Raw genomic sequence first — 27,833 nt, 5'->3', positions numbered from 1 at the left:
TCCAAAGGCCAGCATTTCAGAGGTGTGATCGTCATCATGGTGTCGCTCTTTTCCCCTAATTTAAACACGGTAGGGAGTATCTCTGGGTAAAAAAGTAATTTTCTGGGCTTCCCTGGTGGCGCAGTGGTTAAGAATCCACCTGCCAATGCAGGGCACAAGGGTTTGAGCCCTGGTCCAGGAAGATCCCACATGCCACGGAGCAACTAAGCCTGTGTGCCACAACTACTGAGCCTGCGCTCTAGAGCCCGTGAGCCACAACTGCTGGGCCCGCGTGCCTAGAGCCTGTGCTCCACAAGAGAAGCCACCACAATGAGAAGCTCGCACACCACAACAAAGAGTAGCCCCAGCTCGTCGCAATTACAGAAAGCCTGCGCACAGCCACGAAGACCCAACACAGCCAAAAATAAAATAAATAATTTTTTTTTAAAAAAAGCAATGCACACTCATCACTAAAAAGCCAGAAAGCGGGCTTCCCTGGTGGCGCAGTGGTTGGAAGTCCGCCTGCCGATGCAGGGGACACGGGTTCGTGCCCCGGTCCGGGAAGATCCCACATGCCGCGGAGCGGCTGGGCACGTGAGCCATGGTCGCTGAGCCTGTGCGTCCGGAGCCTGTGCCCCGCAACGGGAGAGGCCACAACAGTGAGAGGCCCACGTACCGCAAAAAAAAAAAAAAGCCAGAAAATACAGGCAAGTAGTTTAATATTTTAAATCACCTTTATTCCTGTAGAAACAAGCTCTATTAACATTTTGGTACATATCCCTTCTTTATATTTCCAGATGACTACATACCAATAACAACACAGAAATGGAACCATGCTATAATATACGTTTTTTTCTTCTTTTATCTTGGAAACAATACATTCACTCTAATATTCAAAAGGTGCAAAAAGCCATATGGTGAAAAGTCCTCCTTGAACCTTTGTTCCCAAGCCGCCCAGTTGCCCTCACTGGGCAAATAATGGTATAAGTTTCTGGTATAACTTTCGAGGCGTATTTTGTGCCTATACAAGCAAATCTTAATATATACTGTCCCCCTCTTGTGTGTGAGAGCATATTACATACACTGTCTACAATATACTTTTAAAAACTACTTTTTTCCAAGGAACAATATATTATGAAAATCTTTTCATGTCAAATTAATCAAGATCTCATCATTTTTTATTAGCTACGCTGGGTAAAGATTTTATAGTTCATATACAGAAAGGCTAATTCAAGAATCCTTATTCAATAAATGTCAAATAGCCTAACTGAAAATTCGTAGCAATTTTATTGTCACTACATATCATGAACAGCTTACAATATTATGTGATTTGCCTAACAATTAGTGTGCGGCAGCAAATCCAAAAGCCTCCCTACTATTTGAGGCTTTTTCAGTTCTCAGAGGGTAAGCCAGGAGTCCAAGCTACTAAACATTGGCGTAAGCTGGGCATCCAGCCACTGAATCCCGATTCAAAGTTTGTGAATTCTGCCAGAATTGGTCTTGGCAGGATACCTGGCACCCCTGACACCCCAAAGCCTCCGTGGCCCAGCTCAGAGGCATAAACAAAATTTGTGAGGCTGCTTTGTTATTTGTTTACCTAAACAAAATTTGATTTAAATCCTTCATCCCGAGAATTTCTGGATGAGAAAAGACACAGAACTTGGCTGTGGTATATCCTTCAGAGAACTGAGAAATATCAGTACTTGTCTGATATTTACTTGATAATCGCCGCCCTCTCCCATCAGAGAATAAGTTCCCAGGGTGTGGGGACTTTGTGGGTCCCCAGTTCTAGGCACATAGTAGGTGTTGAACACAGCCTCGAGGTCATGCTGCTTGGTCTGGAGCCCTACTCAGCTACATAATAGCCTTGACTCTGGAAAAGTTACTTAGCCTATCTGAACCTCAGTTTCCTCAACTGTAAAATGGGGATAATAACTATAATAACAGAGCCACATAGGAATGAGGTGTGTGTACATAAACAGAGCACTTAGAATAGTGCTTGGCACCTAGCATGTATTCAAAATATGTTAGTTAACCATCATTCTTGTTGGTTGATTAGCAAATGTACTGAAATTCAAAACAGCTGTGAAAGCAAAAGGGCTTTTACTGAGAACATAAGTGGCTTATAATTGGAGGCACAGCCTGTTCAGAGGTGGTTTAGAGCAGTGACTCCACAGGGAGAGCACTAGGCAATTTGTTGGGGTGAGGGAAGACACTATCAGAACTTTTATTTACAACTTTTTAAATCTCACTCTGTAACTTTTTTAGGCTATTCTTTATAGTGTGTATATTCTTTTAGTACATTACTAAATGTATATAATTTTTTAAAAATTGAGCTATAATTCACATATCAAAAGATTCACATTTCAAAGTATGTATATAATTCGGTGCTTTCAGTGTATTTGTAAGGTTGTGCAAACATCACCGCTATCTAATTCCAGGACATTTTCATCAACCCCAAAAGAAACCCTGTAGGGAATTCCCTGGCGGTCCAGTGGTTAGGGCTCATCTCTTCCACTGAAGGGGGCGAGGGCTCAATCCTTGGTCAGGGAACTAAGATCCCACAGGCTGAGTGGCGTGGCCAAAAAAAAAAGAGAAAGAAATCCTGTACCCATCAGCAGTCCCCAGCCCCTGGCAACCACTAATCTACTTTCTTCTCCATGGATTTGTCTATTTGGAACATTCCACATATATGAAATCATACATGTATATAATCTCAAAATAATTAAAACACATGCATTTGGGAACATGCCTACAAAAGTATTTTACTGATAGAGTGCATGACCAAAAAAGGTTTGGAGGGACCTGGCTGGGAGTGTAAAGCCTGCTTGGTTTTATCCCCAGCTCCACTATTAGTTTGCTCCACAGACACTGACAGGAGGTAACAGGCTCCATCAACCCAGTGCTAATGAAATTCCAGTCGCTGGCACAGTCCAAAGTAGAACATGATCTAAGCATAACAAAGATTTTGCTTGGTAAATTATGATTTAACTTTGTTTTTATAAAAAGATGTTCTCCTCCTAATTATGCTAGATAGGCTAACAGTTAAAATAGCAATGCAGCCTGGGACCTGGGCTCAATCCTTGCTCTGCCACTTACTGAACTTCCCTTAAGTTTCCTTGTCTATAAAGCGGGGGTAATAATAGGTGAAAATTAGTAACCCTTTTCTACTTTTTTTTCTTTTTGGCCGCACAGCACGGCTTGCAGGATCTCAATTCTCTCACCAGGGACTGAATCCTGGCCACAGCAGTGAAAACCAGGAATCCTAACCACTAAACCACCAGGGAACTCCCCCTTTTGCATTAGAATGTGGCCTTAGGTTAGTGCTTTAGCTCTGTTCCCTTGCTTACCTTGTAAGGGTAGTATGTCAAATATATTTCTGAGCAACATCTCCTAGGGTAAAGATGACCCCTAGTTGGTAGACCGCTTCTGGGTTGGAAGAACTATAAATACTAGATGGAATGCCATAGCTTTGGGCTTCCTGAGAGAGGTGACTCTTGTCTTGTCCCCTGCAGGGACTCTGGAACATGTCCCTATGGAGCTGCTACAAGAGAATTTGGTTCCTGTGGAGCAGGAGGCTTTTAAGCAAGAGGGGAATCCTGCACCTGCCCAGTGAGATCCTGTCTCCTCCTGTCTGTGGACTGCTACACGGACTCCCTCAGAAAAGAAGCGCTCCGCCTTGCCCTGCCGGCAAGCTGTGGTTCCTGTCTTACAGCCTTGCACGCAGAATGGGGCCGAGTGTGGCCTGTGGCAGTCGTTGAATCTGGAGGTCTAGTAGAGTCTAGAACTCTCCTGATGGGCACTGCAGATGAAGTCATGCAGAGAGCCTGGCATACAGTAAGTACTTAATAAGCGACAACTATCAGTACTAAATAAATGGCCATTATTATTATTAATGTTTCATCTGCACTTACCAACTCACAGTGGGCCAGAGATCATTCTAACCCCAAGAAGCCTGGGTCGGGATATCAAGCTGCCAGATATAGCCCGACTATGAAGCATGAGAAAACACCTCTCTGTAATTCTCAAAAGAGAATTTATACAAATGTCCATTCACCAAGTATTTATTTGTACTAGATATTAGGAGCGCTGTAGTGGAAAAGACGGACATGGTCCCTGCCCTTGCAGAGCTTATAACAATTAAGGAGCAATTATAGTGCATTGTGGCAGGTGAAGAGCGGGGAACTATGTCTTGAACGATATATATTTAGAAATCCAAGAAGCCTTCTCACAGTGAGGACACCAACCTCCGGCCCATGGCACGGAATCCTAGGTTGGAGAAAGACCAGAGCCCTGGCACTCACCTTCTCCCCCCATCACTGTACACATGGTAGATTGTTGCAACCATGGATAGGACTCTCTGTATCCGGGCCCTTGGGTAGTTCCCATCCACAAAGACCCGGGCTTGGCAAATGACTTGCTTTGGCCGACTGGCCAATAGCAACTGTGCCACAGGAAAAAACTTGAAAAGTGCCTACACATGAGGGACTTACTCTCTCTTGATGCCCTTGGGAGCCCTGCCACTGCTGTCATGGGAAGAAGCCCCTGCTGGCCTACTGGATGATGAGAGGCTACAATGGAGCAGAAACAGTCATCCCAGGTGGGTATCTGAGGCCAGCCCCCAGCCAACCAGGGAGTTGACTGACATACAGGAGTGAGTCCGACCAAGACCAGTCACATCTGCCTCAGATCTGCAGAACCACTGTGATACTGTGATTTACAATAAGAAATATATATTTGGTCTTCAACCCTTGTTCCTGGCACATAGCTCCTAAAGCCCTTGTAATTTCCTAAGTGATAAAAAATTATGGGAGAATCTTTGGTTATAATATTTGGTCTTTTGTCCTCAAACAGCTCCAATTCCTGAAACAGCTCAAGTGATAAAGGGGAGCGTCTTGTTATTCATAACAAGCCTCTTTCAACAGCACCTGAGTTTATGTTAATGAGGACGGGGCTGGTTGCCAGGGGAACCAATTCTGTGATTTGAGGGTTGGAATTTCAGCCCCCTCCCCGCCTCACCCTCACCCCACCTATGGGGAAAGGACAGAGGCTAGAGGACAAATTAATCAGCAACGGCCAGGGATTTAATTAAGCATGCCTGTGTATTGAAGCCTCCTTGAACACCCGAAAGGATGGGGTTCAGAGAGCTTCCAGATTGATGAATATATGGAGGTGCTGGGAGGGAGGTGCACCCAGAGAGGGCATGGAAGCTCCATGCCCCTTCCCACATACCTTGCCCTATGAATCTTTCCCATTTGGCTGTTCCTGAATTATAATATCCTTCTATAATAAACTGGTAGTCTAGTAAGTAAACTGTTTCCCTGAGTTCTGTGAGCTGCTCTAGCAAATTAATCAAACTTGAGGCGGGGGTTGTGGGAAACTCTGATCTACAGTCAACTGGTCAGAAACACAGGTGACAACCTGGATTTGTGATTGGCATTGAAGTGGAGGTGGGGAGACAGTCTTGTGGGACTGAGCCTTTAACCTGTGGGGTCGGTAGATGGTGTCAGAATTGAGTTAAATTAGAGGACATTCTATAATTCTGGTGTCACAGAATTGCTTGGTTTGGGAAAGAAACCCCATCCATTTGGTGACCAGAAGTGTTAGTGTGAGTAGGGAGAAGGAGAGACACAGGTGAAACATCTTCCTTTACAACCACCCAGCTGAGCTCAGCCCAAATTGCTGTAACACAGAATCATGAGCTTATTGTTTTAAGCCACAAAGTATGGGGGTGGTGTTATTTGTTTTGGTTTTTTTTTGCGGTACGCGGGCCTCTCACTGCCGTGGCCTCTCCCGTTGCGGAGCACAGGCTCACGGACCCAGCCGCTCCGCGGCATGTGGGATCTTCCTGGACCGGGGCACGAACCTGCATCCCCCGGATCAGCAGGCGGACTCTCAACCACTGCGGCACCAGGTAAGCCCCATGGGGGTGGTTTTTTAACGCAGCAATAGGTGATTGAACCCTCCAAGAGCAGGCTGTCATAGAAGAGTCCTAAGTTAAGAGTCAGAGAGCTGGCTTGCCCTAGTCCTGGGTCCACCACCTGTTACCTAAATGGTCTCAGGGAAAATGCTTTACCCCTCCAAGCCTCAGAGTCTCACCTGGTATCAACTGCTCTCCTGTCTACCTCAGTGGGTCATTGTGAAGATCACATACAGCTACTTGGATCCCTCAAGGGAGCTATTAGCATGACCTGAAAGGCAGCTGGCCATAAAGAAACTTTGTTGCCCAATAGTCACTGATAATGCCATAAGAAGAAAGAGTTGCTTTTGCACTTATACATTTTCTCACTTGATCCTGGTAACACCGTTACAAGGGGGATAATATGATCCTAAGTTATAAATGAAGATGCTGACATTCAGAGGGGCGCTGTAACTTGCTCAAGGTCACACAGCAGGACATGGGAGAACAAGCACGGGTGCAACTCTCACAGAGTCCAGAGCCCTCTTCCCACTCCACGGGCTGCCTCTCCTCCAGAGTCTATGTCATGTCATCCACCCCTCCTCACGCCTCAGCATCCTGAATGCTGGGGTGGGGAGAATCACACACTCCCCAGCTCCAGGCCCTCTACAAGGAGAGCCTGCAGGAGCTGAGCTGCCCGCTAACATTCAAACCTGTTCATCAACAAATTCCACACACACACTCTCTGATACCAGGGCAGCTTCCCAAGTCTAGTTCAAACGCTGCCCTGGATCACCAAAGCAACCTAACAGAGAATAAACTTACATCTTTCCCATTGGTATTTCTTTCTTAAAGACCCCATGGGTCTGTCGTATGACAGAGAAGATTATGCTCTCATCCTCTTCTTCGCTGGCTTCCTATCTGCTGTTACCCAGGAGTGAGGGGAAAAAGAAACCCTAGGGACTGGCCCAGGGCACTCAGTTTGAAGGTCATTCAAACTAGCATTGTTTTTTGTCAAAAGACTGCTTGGCCTAGAGTTCATGTAGAAATTGGTGTCATTTCCACTGGCCCACCGCCGTGGTTCCTTCTGTATGCACACCCTCCTTCCTGCTGGGAGCCAGCATTCTTCTATCACTCAATTCCCCTGGGAGCCCATCAGCCCTCTCTCTGGGACTCACACAGATCTCCCTACAACTCCCTCCTCAGAATTTAAAGCATCTGTGTAAACTGAATATTGCCCTTCCCAAAAAAGCTGGCAAACACAACACAATTTCAAAACAGATGCTTCACAACATTATAAATCAACTCTACTTCAATTTTAAAAATAAAGCTTCATTTCTTGTGTCATTTAACTGAATTTAGGGATCCTGATATCCCAGCATTTTAATAACAGAAAAATCCACTATTCATTTGCATCTACCAATGGCTGTTGGCTTCCAGCTATGCTTTCTTTGAATCGTTTTCGGCTCTGTATCAGAGAGCAGGAACCCCCTAATCAATTGACTTCCCATCTTTCCCTTAAGCAACTCACTTGGGGGTAATTGTAACTAGCATTTATTGAGGGCATATTATTTGTCAGGCACTGCTACAGATGAGTCAAGACATTAATTCACTAGAACACATCATAAGTAATATTATCCCATTTTACAGATGAGGAAACTGAGGCTCAAAGAGGTCAAGTAACTTCCCAATTTCACACAGCAGGTAAGTAGCAGAGCTGAGATTGGAGATCCAGCTGGCTCCAGCTCCTGCACTCTCCACCCCTGTACTACACTCTTCTTCAACAGCAGAGCATCAGCTCAGACACTGAGGTTAATAAGAAGGGCAAATGGTACTCAGCGGAGACAGGCCTTTTACAGTCTATTAAGCTATGGTGAATACCACTACAGCATTTACCTTTAAAAAAATAATCACACTGTAGATAACATTATCCCTCTTATTTCAAACAGAAAGACCTAACTGAAGTGAGTTTGGGTCCAGCTAAAAATCACTGCGTAACCTGGCAAAGTGTTTGTCCCTCTCTGGGCCTCTTCAGTCAAGTAAGTGGGTTTAAACTCCAGGATCTACCCTTTGAGATCATGAGACTTGAGTATCTCTTTATTCATCCTGTTTTACAGAGAAGGACAGGAAGGTGCCTAATGCAAAGGTCAGGGAGGGTGTGGCTTGGGGAGAAGTGAGACCACCAGGGTTTGGCCGCCTACTCACTTGCCTTGGGATGACTTGAGACACCTCTACTGGCTCTTCACTTGGTCTCACTTTCATTTTTCCAAAAGGACAACATATGCTGCCTTGCAACCCGAATGTAGATTCTTGGCACAAAGCAGGTGTGTGTGGGTGTTTGGCTCTTTTCTTCCTTGGGAACAATGCTCTTGGGTAACAGTTCTTTGGTTGGTTAGTTGGAGTCCTGAGAACAGAAAGGGACAAAAGATGCATTTGTCACAGTATCAAGGGTCACCAAAGGACTGGAAGGGGTGAAGCCTGCTCCACCATCCTGTGGAAGCAAGGGTGTGAGCCTTGTTTCCAATGAAGGGGATGTTACTGCAGCCTCATGGTCAGGGGCTGGGGCCCTTGGTGTCCTTGACATTCAGAGGCTGCTTTATGGTTATAAAGTTCTTTGTCCCACTGGGCCCTAACAGGAGCTTTGGGTGGGGAGGACAAGAATGGTGACAGTGGTGAAGAGGACGGTGAAGATGGTGATGACAATGGCAACCTGTGTGCACTGAGCCCTCACATGTGCCAGGCACTGTGCTAAAGACTTCCTGTGTATTGACTCCAGAAGCTTCCCAACAACGTCAGGAAGTAGAAAACTATTTCCTTAGGCCCAGGGAAGCTGAAGCTTAGAGAGGTTGAGTCAGGTACTCATGGAAACGCAGCAGAAGCAGAGCCAGGTTTTGAACTTGGATCTCTCCCACCTTGGGGCTTTACTTTTTCATTTTACGGGTGCAGTAGCTGAGGCTTAGAGCTGGCAAGTAGCTCAGAATTAGTAAAACCAACTCAGGTTTTTATTTTTATTTAATTAATTAATTAATTTATTTATTTATTTAAGTCAAGCATTTATAGTCTAAAGTATGTAGAAGGAAAACACCCTGTAAATAACAGAATTAAGCATGAGAAACACATGTGAATATGTTTAACCCAAATTCAATACAGTATTCATTAAACAAGTTCACAAAAATTGAACTGTAAGTTTTGAAACTTGTATAAGGTTCATTCCATTTCTTTCACTTTGTTTTAATGTGTTTTTTTGTGGTAAAAGTTACATAATATAAGACATACTCTTTTAATCCTATTTAACTGTACAGGTCAGGGGCACTGAGTACATTCTCACTGTTGTGCAGCTCTCACCATCATCCATCTCCCGAATTTTTCACCTTCCTAAACTGAAACTCTGTCCCCGTTAAACACTAACACCCCATTCCCCCTACCCACCCCCAACCCCCCGGCCCCTAGCATCTACCCATGTACTTTCTGACTCTATGAATTTGACTATTCTAGGTACCTCGTATAAGTGGAATCAAACACCAACTCAGGTTTTTAAATCTGGGGAGATATGAAATGACCAGATTGGTGGAAAAAATAGAGAAGGTAAACCTCATATGTTGGTGCCAGACTGAGCTGGGGTAGACCTGAGCCAAAAGTCCTAGTGACTGTCCCAGGTCACCTCCTTCCTACCTCCTCCCGTCACTAGGAGCTTCTTTCAGGAAAAATACCCCTGTTCTTCCACCCTCTTCCACAGTCCTGGGTGATCTACCACTGTCCCTCCACCTCTTTCCTACTGTTCTTAAATCCTGCCCTCATGGAGCTTACAGTCTCTGGAGGAGAGGGAGGTTAATTAAGAAGTCACAAGAGGGGGGCTTCCCTGGTGGCGCAGTGGTTAAGAATCCACCTGCCAATGCAGCGGACACGGGTTCAAGCCCTGGTCCAGGAAGATCCCACATGCCGTGGAGCAACTAAGCCCGTGTGCCACAGCCACTGAGCCTGCGCTCTAGAGCCCGCGAGCCACAACTACCCAAGGCCGCCTGCCTAGAGCCCGTGCTCCGCCAACAAGAGAAGCCACCACAATGAGAAGCCCGCACACTGCAGCGAAGAGTAGCCCCTGCTCGCCACAACTAGAGAAAGCCCGCGTGCAGCAACAAAGACCCAATGCAGCCAAAAATAAATAAATACATTAATTAATTTTTTTAAAAAGTCACAAGAGGGAATTCCCTGGTGGTCCAGTGGTTAGGACTTGGTGCTTTCACTGCTGAGAGCCCAGGTTCAATCCCCTGGTCGGGGAACTAAGATCCTATGAGCTGCGAAGCACAGCCAAAACATAAATAAATAAAATAAAATAAAAAGAAGTCACATGAATTATAGTTACAAACTGTGAACTGGGCGTGGTCACATCAGGAGGAAGTAAGGGGAGGCACAACACCTGAGCCCGGAAGTGCATGGACAGCTTCCCAGGGGAAGTGACTTTGGGTCTGGGATGCATCAGCCTCTGTCAGAGTTTCCTTTGAGGCCCCTGAGCCAGGGAGAAGTGAGCCTTGATAAAAGAACAGGAGAGAAGAACGAAGGAGGAGGATGTGCCCTAACACTTACTAATCCATCCCTCCAGATTTGGGCCTTACTGAGAGTGGGCTGGCTTGGGTCTCTAGGGCAATGATTCTCAAAGTCTGCTCCCTGGACCAGTGGTAGGGGCATTACCTGGGAACTTGTTAAAAATGCACATTCTCAGGCCCTGCCACAGAACTATCGAATTGAAAACTTTGGGGATGGAGCCAACCATTGGTGTTTAACAAGTCCTCGTGGCCATTCTGCAACCTGCTGAAGTGGAGAGCCATGTTCCAGATGCCTACAGTCAAGTGGATTCACCCACTAAAAGTATGATAGGTCCTCATAGAGGAATTCATAGATGATGTTCTGAGAGTAGGCCTGGTAGGGGTCTGCAGCTGTAGAGAGAAATGGGACAAGTGGCTTGATGGGGTTGAGGATGGGGGATAAAATACCAACATTTTAGCAATTCAGAGATTCACTGCCCCAGGTATGAGACTCCAGGAGGTAAAAGCATAATCTTGGGGAACTGGAAAGAACCTGGCACCTCATATCCTATTCCTATCTCCATGCAAGACAAGATCTGGGTAGGTGATATCTCACCCTTTAAAGTAGCCTTTTCCGTTGTTGGCTGGTCATGTCTGAGATGAAATCTGCCTCCTTCTGACTTTCATCAGCCTTAGTTCTGTGGATTCTTGCAAAAAAATCTTCTTTCCCATGACCTCCCAAGGATGATAATCATGCTTATCCAGAGTTCTTAGTGAAGACCCAATCACTGACCAACCAAAATATAAGAGAAGACCCCAGACTTATGAATGCTTTCATTAAAGCAAGAGTGAACATGACAGAAACTACTTCAAGTACATGTGCCCTTCAGCTGGGCTGGTTGACATGAGGGTGGCCTTGCGGACTGGCCCACATTCTGGAGAATGTTCAACAAAGGTTACAGGGTCTGATTCCTAACCCTGGCCCAAGCCTCCCATGCTCCCTAACTCATTGACACCTCTAGCATGTGGTTTATTTCAGGTCGTGCATTCGTGACTTGGTTGGTTAGGAAGACGTTTTAGGACTATACATTTAAACTATCAATGCTTATGTAACTACATTACAGCCAGGATCTACTTCGTTTCTGGAAGAAACAGTCCTCAGAGCATGTTTCTTGTGTCATTCTGAGGTTCCTCATCACATCCAACCAATTGTATGTTCATTCACCCATTCATCTCACCACTCTGCACATCCAATCCCAGTCCACCCTCCTCAGTCTACTTGCAGTTGGGCACTACACGATTTCTTCTCAAAATTGAGAAACCTAAGAAAACCCTAGGCAAGTTCTACTCCAAAGACTATGCTAACAAAAGGCCCAGAGAAAACAAATTGTGGCAGAGTGTGAAAGAGCAGATTAAATTCTCTTTTGAACTTGCACTCTCATACTCTCCCAACATCCTTTGCAACACAAAGAAGAGGGCAGAGAGATGATTAGCCCAGGGAGAGCCAGACTGAAGCCCAGGAAGAAATACAACACAGGGACCTGCCGCTCAGCCTGGTTATCCCACCACCACTCAGCACCTCCCAGGCCTGGGAAGGCTCTCTGGACACCACCATCTGGAGATGATGTCAGTCCTTGAGTGATGATAAGAAATTTATCTTCAACCAAAATAAAACATCAAAAGAAACTTACTATGAAATGGGGCTCTGACACTTCTTGCATAAAGATGGTCTTTGGAGAATCACATCAGAGATAAAAGCTCCCTCTTCTGAGGCTGGAATCACAGATTCTCTATGCTCTTGACGATGTCAGACAAAAATGTGACCACATGCTCTTAAACCGGCTTTCCACTCAACGCCAGAGAGACAGCTCATTTGCCCACCACCTCGTAAAAACTGGAGCCAAACCTCTCATTTATACTGAAAAAAAAGACTCCATCCTACCACAACAGTCCATTGAATTCAAGCCTCTACACAGAGGAAGCAAAAGACTTCCTAATCTCAAGCAAAAAATGCCAGCTATGTGCTCCCACAGGGTTCCAGTCCCCTGGAGGCGCAGGGCACCAGGGCTATCACAAGAACCTCCCAGCTGATCCACATTCAATTCTCTTTTGTGCAAAACTCCAGACACTGTCTGACCATTCAGATCCAAGCTTCAATCCCAGGACAGTCCAGCCTGTGTTCCCCCCAGAAGCATTCGCTGGCCTCACCAGCTGACTCAGAAATCTAGGTAGACTAGAATCTGGGGCCCAGAGATTGACCAAGTAGCTCTAGCCCTCTTTGAGAGGAGAGACGGATTTCCAATTTCACCCAGTAAGTGCTGCCTTCTATGTACCAGGCACAGGAGGCAAAGGGCATGGGTGAATAGTGGGGAGTGGGAGGGCAGAGTAGAACTATGAAACCCTCAAAGAGCTGATAGAACACAGATTAAGCATACACATACCTGAGGAAAATGAGCCAAGCAGCCACCATGTGAGCAGTAACTGCTTTATGCCAAGTGCTTTAGGTGCCAGAGGAAATGCCGGGTGGTTCCAAGAAGATGGATTTGACCTGGGACATTGGCTAACCTGTCAGTTTCTCTGGGAAATGTCAATCTCCTTTCCTCTGCCCCCTCAGATTCAGCCCTGTCCTCTGTCCCTCCACAGTTCACTACAAAACATACTACGTTGTTATCAGCACTGGGGTACCTGGTGATTATTATTTTATTTAGGCTTATAAAGAGCTATAAAAAAAAGACATAAATCATAATTGTTATCCACGATGTATTGTTAAGCCAAAAAAGCTAGATACAGAGTAATGTGTAGAGTAGAATCCCATTTTTATTGCCACTGCAACAAACAAAACAACCATATCCGTGTGTATCAACTGTACCATGTGAAATGTCTATTTTTATAGGTGAAAAATAGCGAAGATTAGAGAAGAGTTATTTAAAATTTGCTCCTGCCTCTCCCTGCATATAACCTAAGACAATTGCTTCCTGCTCCTTCACTATGGGCAGGAATATCTCAGACTCCAGTACAGGGGTCCATGGAGTAAGGTCAGCATATAAACCCTGCTTGGGTAAAGAGCTGGCAAAGCAGGTGAGGCTTAACTAGCCTCAGGCATTTCCAATTCTAATACCTTGTCCTTTCGAGAGTTAAAGCAAAAATTGTTAGACTTATATGGGAACATATGTATATGTATAACTGATTCACTTTGTTATGGGGCAGAAACTAACACACCATTGTAAAGCAATTATACCCCAATAAAGATGTTAAAAAAAAAAATTGTTAGACTTGCCGAAAGAATCTGACGAATCCATATTTTAAGAGGAAATTTAAATATATTTCTCTTTGTTGTTAGGTCAAGCAAACAAAAAAAATCAACAAAGATATAGAAGATTTGAACAACATAATTAACAAGTTTAATAAATATATATAACTCTTTATCAGAAAATATATATTCTTTTTAAGCACACATAAAAATATATACAAAGCAATCCTTAATAGATTTCTGAATATAACATAAACCAGGGGTTAGCAAACTATGGCCTGCAGGCCAAATCCAGCCTGCCACCTGGTTTTGTAAATAAAGTTTTATTAGAACACAGCCACACCCATTCATTCACATATTGTCCATGGCTACTTCTGTGCTACAATGGCACAGACTATATGGCCCACAAAGCCTAAAATATTTATTATCTGGCCCTTTATAGAAAAAGTCTGCCAACCCCTGATACAGGCCATATTCTGTGATCAGCACACAGTTAAGTTAGAAGTTAATAACAAAATGATAAATTTTAAAACTTCATAGTTTTGGAAATTATGAAAGTACAAACTTAAAATCTCTTTTAAATAACTAATAAGTGAAATAAGATATAACAGGAATTTAAAATATTTAGAATCAGTGGTTAGGGTGTAGAAGGTAACAGCAGACCATTGTATTCACTGTAACAATTACAAAACAAATGGATAAACTAACAAAATCATATCTCTTTTTAGAGACACTGGAAAGCTATGGATAGAAGGAAGTCTAGTTGAACTAAATTCCAGAGCAGAAAGAACTCTTCCAAGGTGAGTGGAGATGAGTGACTGCTTTTGTCTCTGAGGGCATTTGCTGAGTCTGGGCATGGGCTGATAGAGATGCGAGTTGTCAGAGCAGAGGCCAACCTACTCTGACAGGCGCACAGACATGTGCACCTGTCACAAAACATGCACAGCTGGTTTTCCCCACCTGCCAGTGTTCCTTCACAGAATATTTACTATGTGCTGGGCAGTAGAGGAGACTGTGGGCTAGAGTGGAAATTCAGAGGAAGATTTTTCTGAAGTGTTATAAATTTGGGAAAGAGAAGTCTGCCTGGAGGAGACTTGCAGGTGCCATCTTTGCACTCTCCTTCTGCCTAGCCCCAGACTTATTTATTTCCTTCCTTCCTTCCTTCCTTCCTTCCTTCCTTTATCTTTTGTCCGTGCCGCGTTGCATGTGGGATCTTAGTTCCCCGACCAGGGATCAAACCCGCACCCCCTTCATTGGAAGCGCAGAGTCTTAACCACTGGACCGCCAGGAAAGTCCCTAGCCCCAGGTTTCTGGTGTCTCCTTGAAAGGAGCTTGTGTGCACGTCTGGTATCCTGGCTTTTGTGGCTGTGGCCCAGAGGAGACATCCCTTGACAGCTTGGCTCTGGTGGCCAGCAGCGCTTGTGTTCACAGGTCAACGGGACAACAGCAAACAAAGGAGCAGTTCTTAACTAGCTATCCCCCCTACCCCAGGGCTCAGCGCAGAGGGAGCACATAGAAATGCCCATGTCCCAGTCTTCCCCTGAAAGAGGTAGAGTTGCATACTTTAAAAACTGCTGCCTGGGGGTCTGGCTTCCAATCAGCCTACATCTACGTGCTGACTAAGATCCTCCCCTTTGAGTCACAGACAGGTCACAGCACACCCTCAACTGCTGGGGGCCACTAAGAACAAAGAAGGCTGCCTGGACAATCAGAAAGGCTTGAGAGACAACCAAGAACTAAGGCAGGGTTGAAGGATAAAGTTCATCTCCTACAGGAAGCCACTCTTCCGAGATTGGGTGAGGTGGCTGTTTTATCTAATGCACAGAAACCAACACAGGAAGTCAAAGAAAATGAAGAAACAGAGGAATATGTTCCGAATGAAAGAACAAGATAAAACTCCAGAAAAAGATCTTAATGAAATGGAGGTAAGTTATTTACCTGATAAAGAGTTCTAATAATGGTCATAAAGATGCTCATCCAGGTCAGGAGAACAATGCACGAACAAAGTGAGAATTTCAACAAGGAGAAAGAAAATATAAGAAAGTACCAAACAGAAATCACAGAACTGAACACAATAACTGAACTGAAACATTCAATAGCAGAGTTCTACATCAGACTAGATGAAGCAAAGAAAGGATGAGCAAACTCAAAGACAGGGGGGTGGAATTCACCCAATCAGAGGAACAAAAAGAAAGAAAAAGAATGATTTAACAGACATATACAGAATATTCCATCCAAAAGCAGCAGTATACATATTCCTCTCAAGCACACAAGGAACATTCTCCAGAACAGATCATATATTAGGCCACAAAACAAGTCTTAACAAGCTTAAGAAGACTGAAATCATATCAAGCATCTCGTCCATCCAGTGGTATGAAACTAGAAATCAATTACAAGAAAACTGGAAAATTCACAAATATGTGGAGCTTTAACAACATGCTACCAAGCAACCAATGGGTCAAAGAAAAAATCAAAAGACAAATCAAAAAATATCTTGAGACAAATGAAAATGGAAATTCAATATACCAAAGCTTATGGGGGGACTTCCCTGGTGGCACAGTGGTTAAGAATCTACCTGCCAATGCAGGGGACGCGGGTTCGAGCCCTGGTCCGGGAAGATCCCACATGCTGCGGAGCAACTAAGCCCCTGCGCCACAACTACTGAGCCTGTACTCTAGAGCCTGCAAGCCACAACTACTGAGCCCACGTGCCACAACTACTGAAGCCCACGCACCTGGAGCCTGTGCTCTGCAACAAGAGAAGCCACTGCAATGAGAAGCCTGTACACCGCAACGAAGAGTAGCCCCCGCTCATTGCAACTAGAGAAAGCCCGCGCTCAGCAATGAAGACACAATGCAGCCAAAATTAATTAATTAATTTTTTAAAAATCCAAAACTTATGGGATGCAGTAAAAGTAGTTTTAAGGGGAAAGTTTATAGCAAGAAACTCCTACATTAAGATACAAGAAAGATCTCAAATAAACAACCTAACCTTACATCTCAAGGAACTAGAAAAAGAAAATCAAATTAAGCCTAAAGTTTACAGAAGGAAGGAAATAACAAAGATCAGAGCAGAAATAAATGAAACTAAAAAGACAATAGAAAAGATCAATGAAACTAAGAGCTGTGTGGGTTTTTTTTAAGATAAACAAAATAAACAAACCTTTAGCTAGACTCACCAAGAAAAAAAGAGAGAACTCAAGTAAATAAAATCAGGAATGAGAGAGATGTTTTAACTAATACCACAGAAATACAAAGGATCATAAGATTCTACTATGAAAAATTATATGCCAACAAACTGGACAACCTAGAAGTAACAGATAAATTCCTAGAAACATAAAACTACCAGGACTAAATCATAAAGAAATATAGAATTTGAACAGACCAATAAACCCACATATATATGGTCAATTAATTTATAACAAAGGAGCCAAGAGTATACAGTGGGAAAAGGACAATCTCTTGAACAAATGCTGCTGAGAAAACTGGACAGCCATGTGCCAAAGAATGAAACTGGACCACTATCTTACACTATACACAAAAAATTCAAAATGGATTAAAGACTTGAATGTAAGTTCTAAAACTATAAAAGTCCTAGAAGAAACAAGGGTATAATTTCCTTGACATTGGTCTTGGCAATGACTTTTTGGATTTGACATCAAAAGCAAAGGCAACAAAAAGCAAAGATAAACAAGTGGGACTACATCAAACTAAAAAGCTCTGTATAGTAAAGGAAAAACCATCAAAAAAATGAAAAAGCAACCTATAGGATGGAGAAAGTATTTGTAAATCATGTATTGCTAAGGGGTTAATATCCAAATATATAAAGAACACATACTATTCAATAGAAAAAAAAATTTTTTTAAATGGGCCGAGGATCTGAATAGACATTTTTCCAAAGAAGATATACAACAACAAATCAACAACAGATACATGAAAAGATGTTCAACAACACTAATCAGGGAAGTGCAAATTAAAACTACAAAACCATCTCACACCCATTAGAACGGTTATTATTAAAAAACAAAACAAAACAAAAAACCCAAGAAATAACAAGTGTTGGGAGGGATATGGAGAAAAGGGAACCTTTGTGCATTGTTGATGGGAATGTAAATCGGTTCAGCTGCTAGGGAAAACAGTATGGAGATTCCTCAAAAAATTAAAAATAGAAATGCCACATGATCCAGCAATTCCACTCCTGGGTAGTTATCTGAAGGATAACTACCATTTCACTATCTTGAAAAGATAATCTGCACTTTCATGTTCATTGCAGGATTATTTACACAGTCAAGACACAGAAACTATCTAAGTACCCATCAGTGGATAAATGGATAAAGAAAATGTGGTATCTATGTGTAATGAAATATTATTCAGCCATAAAAAGAAGGAAACCCTGCCATTTGTGACAACATGGATGGACCTTGAGGGCACTATGCTAAGCTAAATAAATCAGACAAAGACAAATACCATGTGATCTCAATTATGTGTAGAATCTTAAAAATTCATAGATACAGGGAAAAGATTGGTGGTTACCAAAGGTGGGGCATAAAGGGATGGGTAAAATGGGTGAAGGTGGTCAAAAGGTACAAACTTCCAGTTATAAGATAAATAACTCCTGGGGATGTAATGTACACCATGACAACTATAGTTAACAATACCATATTGTATATTTGAAAGTTACTAAGAGTAAATTTTTAAAGTTCTCATCACAAGAAAAAAAATTGTTAACTAAACTTATTGTGGTAATCATTTTGCAATATATACATCTATCAAGTCATGTTGTACACCTGAAACTAATACAGTACAATACTATATGTCAATTATATCTCAATAACAATTTTTAAAATACCAATTTGTTTTATGTTGTCATACAATATAAAACATTCTCTTTTATCACTACCCAGTAAAACTGGAAATCAATATAAATATTGAATATATTCAATTGAATATATTCAATATAAATATTGAATATATTCAATTGAATATATTCAATATAAATATTGAAAAACCATTTTCTCTTAATCTATGCTCGTGATAATTTATTGTGCTCTCCCACTAGTCATGTCTTGTGATATGCCTTTTTCATATAGTATTTTGTGAGAGGGAAAGAGAGAGAGAGAGAGAGAGAGAGAGAGAAAGAAAGAAAGAAAGAAACGGGAGGAAAGAAAGAAAAATGAATTCATTGGGTAGGCTTAAGGCAAATTAGGTAAAACTCATAGAAGAAAACATAAGGGTAAATCTTCTTGGCCTTGAGTTAGGCAGTGGTTTTCTAGATATAACACCAAAAGCACAAATAGAAGAAATAATAAATCAGACTTTGTGAAAATTATAACTTATATGCTTCAAAGGACACTATCAAGGAAATGAAAAGACAGCTCACCAAAATGGGAGAAATTATTTGTAAACCATACATCTGAAAATGGTCTAGAATTCAGAATATATAAAGAACACTTAAAAATCAACAATGAAAAGAGGAATAACTAATTTTTAAAAATGTGCTAAGGATTTTAGTAGACATGTCTCCAAAGAAGATACACAAATAGCCAACAAGTACATAATAAGATGCTCAATATCATTAGTCACTAGGGAAATGAAAATCTAAACCATAGTGAGATATTACTTCATACCAAGTAGGATGGCTATAATCAAAAAGACTGATACTAACAAGCGTTGGTGAGGATGTGGTGGTGTGATGCCACACCACACCACACACACACACACACACACACACACACACACACACACACTGCTATGGTGGGAAGGTAAAATGATACAGCCACTTTGGGAAACAATTTGAAAGTTCCTCAAAAAGTTAAAACTTAGGGCTTCCCTGGTGGCGCAGTGTTGAGAGTCTGCCTGCCGATGCAGGGGACATGGGTTCGTGCCCCGGTCTGGGAAGATCCCACATGCCGCGGAGCGGCTGAGCCTGCGCGTCCGGAGCCTGTGCTCCACAACAGTGAGAGGCCCGCGTACCGCAAAAAAAAAAAAAAAAAAAAAAGTTAAAACTTAGAATTACCATTTGGCCTAGCAATTGCATCCCTAGATATACATCCAGGAGAATCAAACTCATATGTTCACACAAGAACTTATTAAAAAAAGTCATAGTAGCATTATTCATAATAGCCAAATGTAGAAGCAAGCATATGTCCATCGACTTATGAATGAATAAACAAAATGTTGTATACACATACAATGGAATTATTTGGCATTTAACAGGAATGAGTTCTGATACATGCTACAACATGAATGAATACCTTGAAAACATTATGCTGAGTGAGAGAAGTCAGACACAAGAGGGCACATATTGTGTGATTCCATGACATGAAAATTTCAAAATAGGCAAATCCATAGAGTCAGAAAGTTGATCAGTTGTTGCCAGGGGCTGGGGGTTAGAAGAAACGGGAGTGACCGGCTAATGGGTATGGAGTTTTTAGGATGATGAAAATGTTCGGGGATTATATACTGGTGATGGTTGCACAACTTGTTAACGCTCTAAAAACCACTGAATTTTATACTTTAAGGTGGTGCATGTTATGTTACATGAATTATATATAAATCTAAAAAATTTATGCAAATATATTTTAAAAAGAAGACAAAATGGATAAATTCTGGGAAAAATACAATCTACCAACTTGATTAAGAAAAATGGAAAGCCTGCATAATCTGATTATTCAAAAAAATTGAAGCAGTAATTAAAAATCTTACCCCAAGGAAAATAAAAGGCCCAAATGGTTTTATAGGTGAGTTCCACAAAACTTTCAATGAATTCTTCCAGAGAATAAAAACTCATTCTATGAGGCTAGTATAACCCTACAAAAACAAGACAATGACAGTACAAAAAAGAAAGTTTATAAGCTCATTCCACTTATAAAGAGGCAGAAGTTCTAAATAAAATATTAGCAAATCAAATCTAACAGTTATAAAAACAGTAATGAACCATGACCAAGATGGGTCTATCTCAGGGCTGCAGGGATGGTTTAATATTATTAAACTAATAGTACTCATTATTGTAAGCAATTGAGAAAAAATTAAGATATATCAATAGACATAGTAAAATAATTTGATAAATTTCAATACCTGATCATGGGAAAATAAAGTCTTCATAAACTATGATCGAAAGAGAATTTATTTACTCTGATAAAAGTTACTCCTAAGAAAATACACAAAAATTATTCTAAATGAGGAAGTGTTTGGGTATACCCTATAAAAATCAGGCATAAGACAAAGATGCTCACCAACATCACTTCACTTCGACATTGCACTGTATGATTTAGATGGTCTAAATTAAGACAAGAAGAAAATTAAAATGAAAAGAGTAGAAAGGAAGAAATAAAACTGATATTATTTGTGGATTATATGATTGTCAATACATAAAATTCAAAATAATCTAAATAACTAGAAATAATAAGATATTCCTAAATTAGATAATTGCACTGTGGTTTTGTAAGAGATTGTTGTTGTTCCCAATAAATACATGATGACTTTTTTAGGGGTAAAGGGTCATGATCTTTGCAATTTACTCTTAAAGTCAATTGCATTTCTTTGCATCAGCAACCAAACAATCGGGAACTAAAAAATTTTTTAAAGGACTTAATTTATAATCACAACAAAACTACAAACTACCTAAAAATAAACCTAAGATTAAAAAAAAGTGCAAGACCTATATAGGAAATTACAAAGCTTTTTGGAAAACATCAGGGAAGACATAATCAAAAGAGAGACATCCCATGTTAATGACTAGGAAGAATTAACAGTTTAAAGAGATCATTCTCCCCAAATTGATCTACAGATGCAATACAACATCAATACAATTACCAAAACAGCTCTTTCTTAACATCAGTCCTGAGACTGGCAACCTACTAAGGTACTTTTAAAGAAATCAACATTCTAAGCCAGACAATGACAAATACTATATGATTTCATTTATGAATGGAGCTTAAAGAAACAAAATGGTTCAACTACTTTGGAAAATAATTTGGCTTTTGCCTAAATATTTAACCAAATGACCTAGCTTTTCCATTCTGAGGTATTTACCCAAGAGAAATGAAAGTATATACCCATATAAAGACTTGTATGTATACAATGTTCATAGCTGTTTTATTTTTAATAGTCAGAAACTATTGGCTATTGGAAACAACCCAAATACCCATGAAAAGATGAATGGATAAACAAACTGTGGTATATTAACACAATGGAATACTCAGCAATAAAAGGAATGGACACTTCGTACTTGCAACAGCATGAGTGAGTATCAAAATAAGTATGCTGAGTGAAAGAAGCTAGATCAAAAAAGTGTACCAACGTATGCTTCCATTTATATAAAATTCTAAAAAGTGCAAAAGAAATTATATTAAAAACAAAGCAAATCAGTAGTTACCCAAGTATGAGGGAGGAAGAGAGGGGCAGGAAGGAGGGATTACAAAGGGTCACAAGGAAACTTTTGGTGGTTAATGTTCATTATCTCGATTGTGGTAATGATGTCATCAAATTGTATCAAATTATACACGTTAAATATACGCAATTTACTATATGTCAAGGAAAAACGCTCGTTGTAGCTTGACTCTAAGAGAACAGAATAATTCCTTTTAGAGAGAAAATCCTTCTATTTCTCTCAAAGGTGTTCATCCAAACACCTCAACAGGCCTTTTTGTTTGGGAAAGGTGTGGTCCCTTGGGCTGCCCTAGGAGTGGATTGAGACCATAGGAGAATCACTTACTCTGTAAAATAAAACTATAGGAAGTTTTCATTTTATGGAGGAGTCCAGAATTCACAGAAGAGGAGAAAGAAGTCTCCAGAGAAAGTGGGAAGAATCCATAAAACATGTAGCCAGCAGAGCCTATGGAGAAAGATGGCCAGTGAGAAGTTCTCTGGGGCAGGGATGGTCATAGAACTTTGATATCTAGTATTTCATATTTAAGTTTTTTCCTGGGAATTCCCTGCTGGTCCAGTGGATAGGACTTGGCGTTCTCACTGCCAGGGCCCGGGTTCAATCCCCGATTGGGGAACTAACATCCCCGTAAGCCGTGTGGCATGGCCAAAAAAGAATTAAAAACTAAAATAGTTTCCTATTGTGTGATGTAGTCTCCCTCCACAATCCCCAAACCTTTAGCCAAGTCTGTTCCTGCCACTGGCCTTTAGTTAACGGTGTTTTGGGGAATCAAAAAGAGACAGTTCCACACAGCCGGCAAAACAGAGAGGAAGTAGCTGCAGGAAGTGTGGGATCAATTGAGATGGGGGGAAGCAAACTGGAGACAGGAATTAGAGGAGTAAAGGGAAGATATCAGCATTCCGTCCAGGAATTGCTGAAATACTAGGGTGGGAGAGAGACCTCTCTGTAGTAAGTGGGATGGAGAAATAAGCCATCTTATTTAAGTATTAAAGGAAAGGGTGACTGACTCCAGGAACTGGTGAACTTGGGAACATCCAGTTAAACTGTGAACATACTTTGTGAAAGGCCACTTTAGACCATGCTAGCTACCACAGAGGTGACTTGTTAGGAACTGGGCCACAAATAGACCATGATGTGAATCGTAGACGCTGGAACTGTCCTTTGTGCTTAGTCCATCCCTGTTCTTTAGGTCAATCCCTCAAGCCATGCTGATTCCAAGTTGTCAATAACCTACCTTTCTCCCTATCTCTTTCCTTCTCATTAGGAAAAACAAAAACAAAACCTGCAAGATTTTTTAGTATTTTCACTTTCTCCCCAGCTTCATTCTTTCCCTGGCTGGACCAGAAAAGAATCCAACTCTTCTATTCTAATCGCCTCTCCTATTTCACCCCAGATATGAGCTACCAGATTCCCCTGTTATTACCCAACCTCTCCCAAGTCCCCTCCTTTCTCTAATAAAATATGGTTCACCAGGAATTTCAACTGTGAAATGGCAAGAGAGGGAATATCAAGATGTCAGAGGTGGAAGGAAGGGGTTGTGAGAAATGCATTTCCCCCAGTTGCCAGTCATTAGCCAGCCGTATGTTCGGACAATAGGCTTGGAGGGACCTTAATGTTGATCATACCCATGATAAGACGGGCCCCCAACAATGGCTACCGACCTTAACACACCCCCTCACACGTGTACAAACGGCTCATAGCTTATCCACATGTCCACAGTTTAGCTTGTGTTGTTCACATAACCACGTTAGGCTGTTATAAAGTCTCCTCTTGCACATGAGGAAATTGAAGCTCAGGAAGGTTAAACAGCACACCTAGTTCTTCTGAATCCAAGCATACTGCCTTTCTGCCATCTAAGATGCTATCCCTAAATGTGCCAGTTCTATTAGGACATTCTGATCAGAGATGATTAACCTGGGCCCCATGGTGAGGGGTGGGTGGGGAGGGGGGACTCTCAAAGCGAGGAGTTCATAAACTTCTCTGGAAAAGAGTTTCAACTTTATTTCAATCACCTCTAATTGAAATTTAGCCTCTCCATCCATTATGAATGTGGGCAGCAAACCACAGTAGTTTTAGCAGCACCTGTAACTTTGTCTCCAGTGGGAACCATGGAAGTTTTCATATATGTGCTGTTGTTACAAATGTCTCAAAATACTGTTTACACTCCTCAGGAAAATTATGATTGTTATTAGGTTCCTGCTGGAACTTGGCATAGAATGCATTAACAAATAAGCACATCTATTACCATACTACCACTTTAATATTCTAATAACTGTAATTCACTACCACTGACTTCCTTTGTAATCCTAGGTATTTAATGCATTTAAAAACATTCTGAGAAAGGATCCATAGGTTTCATAAGATTGCCAAAGGGGTTTATGGTGCACATGCACACACATGTGTGTACACACATACATGCGTGCACACACACAAAGATTGAGAGTTCCCGATCTAAAGGATGCAGGACATGGTCACGAATTGTGTGTTCATCTTGTTCCTGTTTACCATATTGTAAAGCATATATTTATATGTCTTTCCTTCCCTGTTAGCCTGTGAGTTCTCACAAAGCAGGAATGGTACCTTACATTTCATTGGGTCCTCAGTGCCTAGAACAGGGCTTAGCATTTGTTGAACTATCATTTATAGAGTGTCTACTGTGTATAAGGCTCAAGTGCCACTGGCTGAGACAGAAGAATGGAGTGATTCAAAGGAGAGCAATAATTCATTCACGTGCTTGTTTTAGCATTTATTCATTCATTCATTTAGAGAATTGTCCAATGGCTACTCAATGCCAGCCACTGTGGTAGGCTCTGGGGAGAACAGAAAAACTCAGAACCAAGTCCTTATTCTCATGGAGTGCCCATTCCAGCTAATGGAAGGAAGAGGAAACAAGAGTTCTGAAGACAGACAAGTGGGAATGAGGTCATTTGTTCTGGAGAGTCAGAATCATGGGGAAAATCTAGTTCTTAAATCTATATTCATCAGCTCTTTCCAGCCAAAAGGTTACTGACAGAGAGTCACCACAGGGGTAGAAAATGTAGATGATCACGAAGCCCTTCCTAAGAGGATGTCTGTGGGATTTGCACAAGGACAGTTTACCTGGTTGCATGGTTGCTGGTCTTGCCTAGTAAACTTTTGACTAGCCCTCCATTGCCCCGGGTGTTTCAGGGGCTGGCCTGTCCAAACACAGCAAAATGGATGTCTGCCCTCTCTGCAGTTCCGTTCTGGTTCAAGGATTCTATGATGCTATCAATTAGTCAGAATATACAAGATTGCCTACATACCTTGGGATAGATACCTTGGGGCTTCTCTTTCTTGTAAGAGACCAAAACTGAAAAACAAGTAGGCCAGGTGACCTTGAACCTACCAAACATGTGCTGAAAGACCAGGTTGTAGGAGAATGTGGTGGCGCAACTCCCTGAATCTCTGGACCAGATCGTCCATCCAGGTAGGATGGCAAAGGGAGAGACCCCGCAGCAGAGCCAGGAGAGAGCGGGACTTGGAGCTGGGGGTGTCTTACCGAGGAAGAGGAGAACTGGGGCAAGATAACAAGGACAACAAGGTTTGGGGTTGACTAAGACAAAATCTGTTAAGGTGAAACATTTCCCCAAGGAAGCAGAACCTCAAAACACAGAAACATAATTTTAACAAATCCACACAACATCTCTGCAGAGAGGTATAACTCTAAAATACAAAAAAGTTCATTTTGGTAAATCTAGAACCCGTCCACAACAGTATCTCCATACCTGTTTCATAAATGTATGAAAAAATATTTCCCAGGGAACCTCACCCCCCTCATCTGTCCCCAGCCTCAGCTGGCCTCTCTCTTACCCTCCTCCAGCCTCCTCCATTCTGTCTGTCTGAACATCCTGCTTCAGCACATGGTGACATTTAGCACTAGGAATAAGTACATAAATCAGAGTAAATCAACCTGGATGATCTGGAATATTATTCTTTTCAGTTTGTTTCCCGTGACAATGGTCTCCACTTTTTCTAAGAAAAATTTCTTGGAACACTTTATTTCAATCATGCCTCCATCCAGTAAGTATTTAATAAGAATGGCACAGCACTGAGTTCACTGGGGCAAAACAAAAATGTATCTAACAAAGATCTTACAATCTACTAGGCCAAATAAGAAATGCATACAGATAACTCTGTGACAAGGTAGAAAGTTATGGGTGGTTCAGATAAAGGGCAGAGAGGTGTGGGGTAGGTGATGAAATGAAGAGAAAGAGAGAGAGGATGTCCACTGGGAAAATGGTCAGGAACAGGCCAATTCCTCTTAGTTCTGGAGGGTAGAATGGAGACTGATGGGGCATGTGGGAGGGGCCGAGTTCCAGAGAGGCAGAGGTTAGTTTGGAGGGTGAAAGGACTTCTGGTCAACTCCAGCTGTTCAAAAGCAACAGCTGGGCTTCCGTGGTGGCGCAGTGGTTGAGAGTCCGCCTGCCGATGCGGGGGACACAGGTTCATGCCCCGGTCCGGGAAGATCCCACATGCCGCGGAGCGGCTGGGCCCGTGAGCCATGGCCGCTGAGCCTGCGCGTCCAGAGCCTGTGCTCCGCGGCGGGAGAGTCCACAACAGTGAGAGGCCCGCGTACCGCAAAAAAAAAAAAAAAAAGCAATAGCTGTAGGATCATGTGGTAAATGCCCAGTCACAGGAAGTATTCATTTAAATGAAATTCGGATAATCTGTCAAAGATATTATAGAAGATATTCCATATATTTTTCCCCTGTTGGTAAGAAGTTTGAACTAGAGAGATGCTGTCAGCAACTTCTGACTCTATGGGTCCCTCATTCCACCAACAGAGCGTGAAGTTACCAAGCAAGCCTCCCAGATGAAATATTAAAACCTCATGCAAAGATTCTTGGGAAATGAAATATTTTTATTCATTTACTGGATTTCATATACCTAACAGTCCTTAAAACAATTATCAGCAGTGACAAAAACCACATGTAAAATGATAACAGGTGCCCCAAACAGCACCCTCCCCATCACACACGTTTACTGAGAAACAAAATCCTACAGGGTGCTGATATAACTCACTTTAAGCATGACAAGTTTCCTACAGGGCTCCCTGGCAATCAACGCTTCTTCATCCTGGGGCTGAATACTCCAAAGTTTTTGTTCTCTCTTCACGCTTGAAGTCAACATGACAAGTTAATGACATGTTAGATTCAATCTCCAGTTGATTAAGCCCCTATCCCTCTCAAATGTGCATCCACAAGTAGATGGCTCAATCTATTACAAGCAATGGCTGAAGCATCCCAGTGGGGAATTCAGCCAGCCAGGCCACATGGGCAGATCGTGTATTTGTTTCCGAACCCAGCAGCCACAGGACCCAAAGCCATAGAGAACTAACAGCTCAGGTCTCAACTGAAAGACTTGCTGAAAGGGGATCTCTTGGGCCCAATGCTTTGATTTTATAAGTTGGCCCATCTTTGGTCCAAACATGCCAAACGGAGATGTCATTTAATGCCCTTGAAAACCAGTAACAAAATGCTAAGAGTACCCAAGAACCTGGGGTTCTCTTTTGGCTATCCAGAAGGTGAAGTCAGCCAGAAGCTTGCCTGCTGGTCTCTGACCAACTCATCTGCCAGAGGAAAGGCTGGTCAGTATCCAAGGCACATGCGGCCCAACCCCAAGGGGTTCCTAGTTCTCCCTCCGTGCCTGCTGTAACCTCTTGGCCACAGCAGTGATCAGAGCTGCTCCCTTTCCACTCCCATCTTCTGACAACATGAATGTCACATCACATCGAGGAGCTAGTTCTTTCACAGTTTCCTGCAATATCCGAGAAAAG

General features: G+C 42.2%; 1 protein-coding gene across 1 annotated transcript in view; it reads right to left on the bottom strand.

The window, feature by feature from the left end:
- Positions 1-924: 924 nt before the first annotated feature.
- LOC111183455 (hexokinase HKDC1) overlaps positions 925-27,833 on the bottom strand; it is an 80,164-nt gene continuing 53,255 nt past the window's right edge. Inside the window, exon 18 of the mRNA XM_030759254.2 lies at positions 925-27,833. Within this exon, the coding sequence (XP_030615114.1) occupies positions 27,686-27,833 (148 nt within the window). The 3' untranslated portion in view covers positions 925-27,685.

This window comes from Delphinapterus leucas, chromosome 16 (assembly GCF_059928025.1).
Source record: "Delphinapterus leucas isolate spDelLeu-1000000601 "Yukka" chromosome 16, BTC_Dleu_Yukka2, whole genome shotgun sequence".
In the NCBI taxonomy this organism is placed as follows: Eukaryota; Metazoa; Chordata; class Mammalia; order Artiodactyla; family Monodontidae; genus Delphinapterus; species Delphinapterus leucas.
Note: the sequence above shows the minus strand (reverse complement) of the source record. Positions and strands in the feature narration are given on the sequence as shown.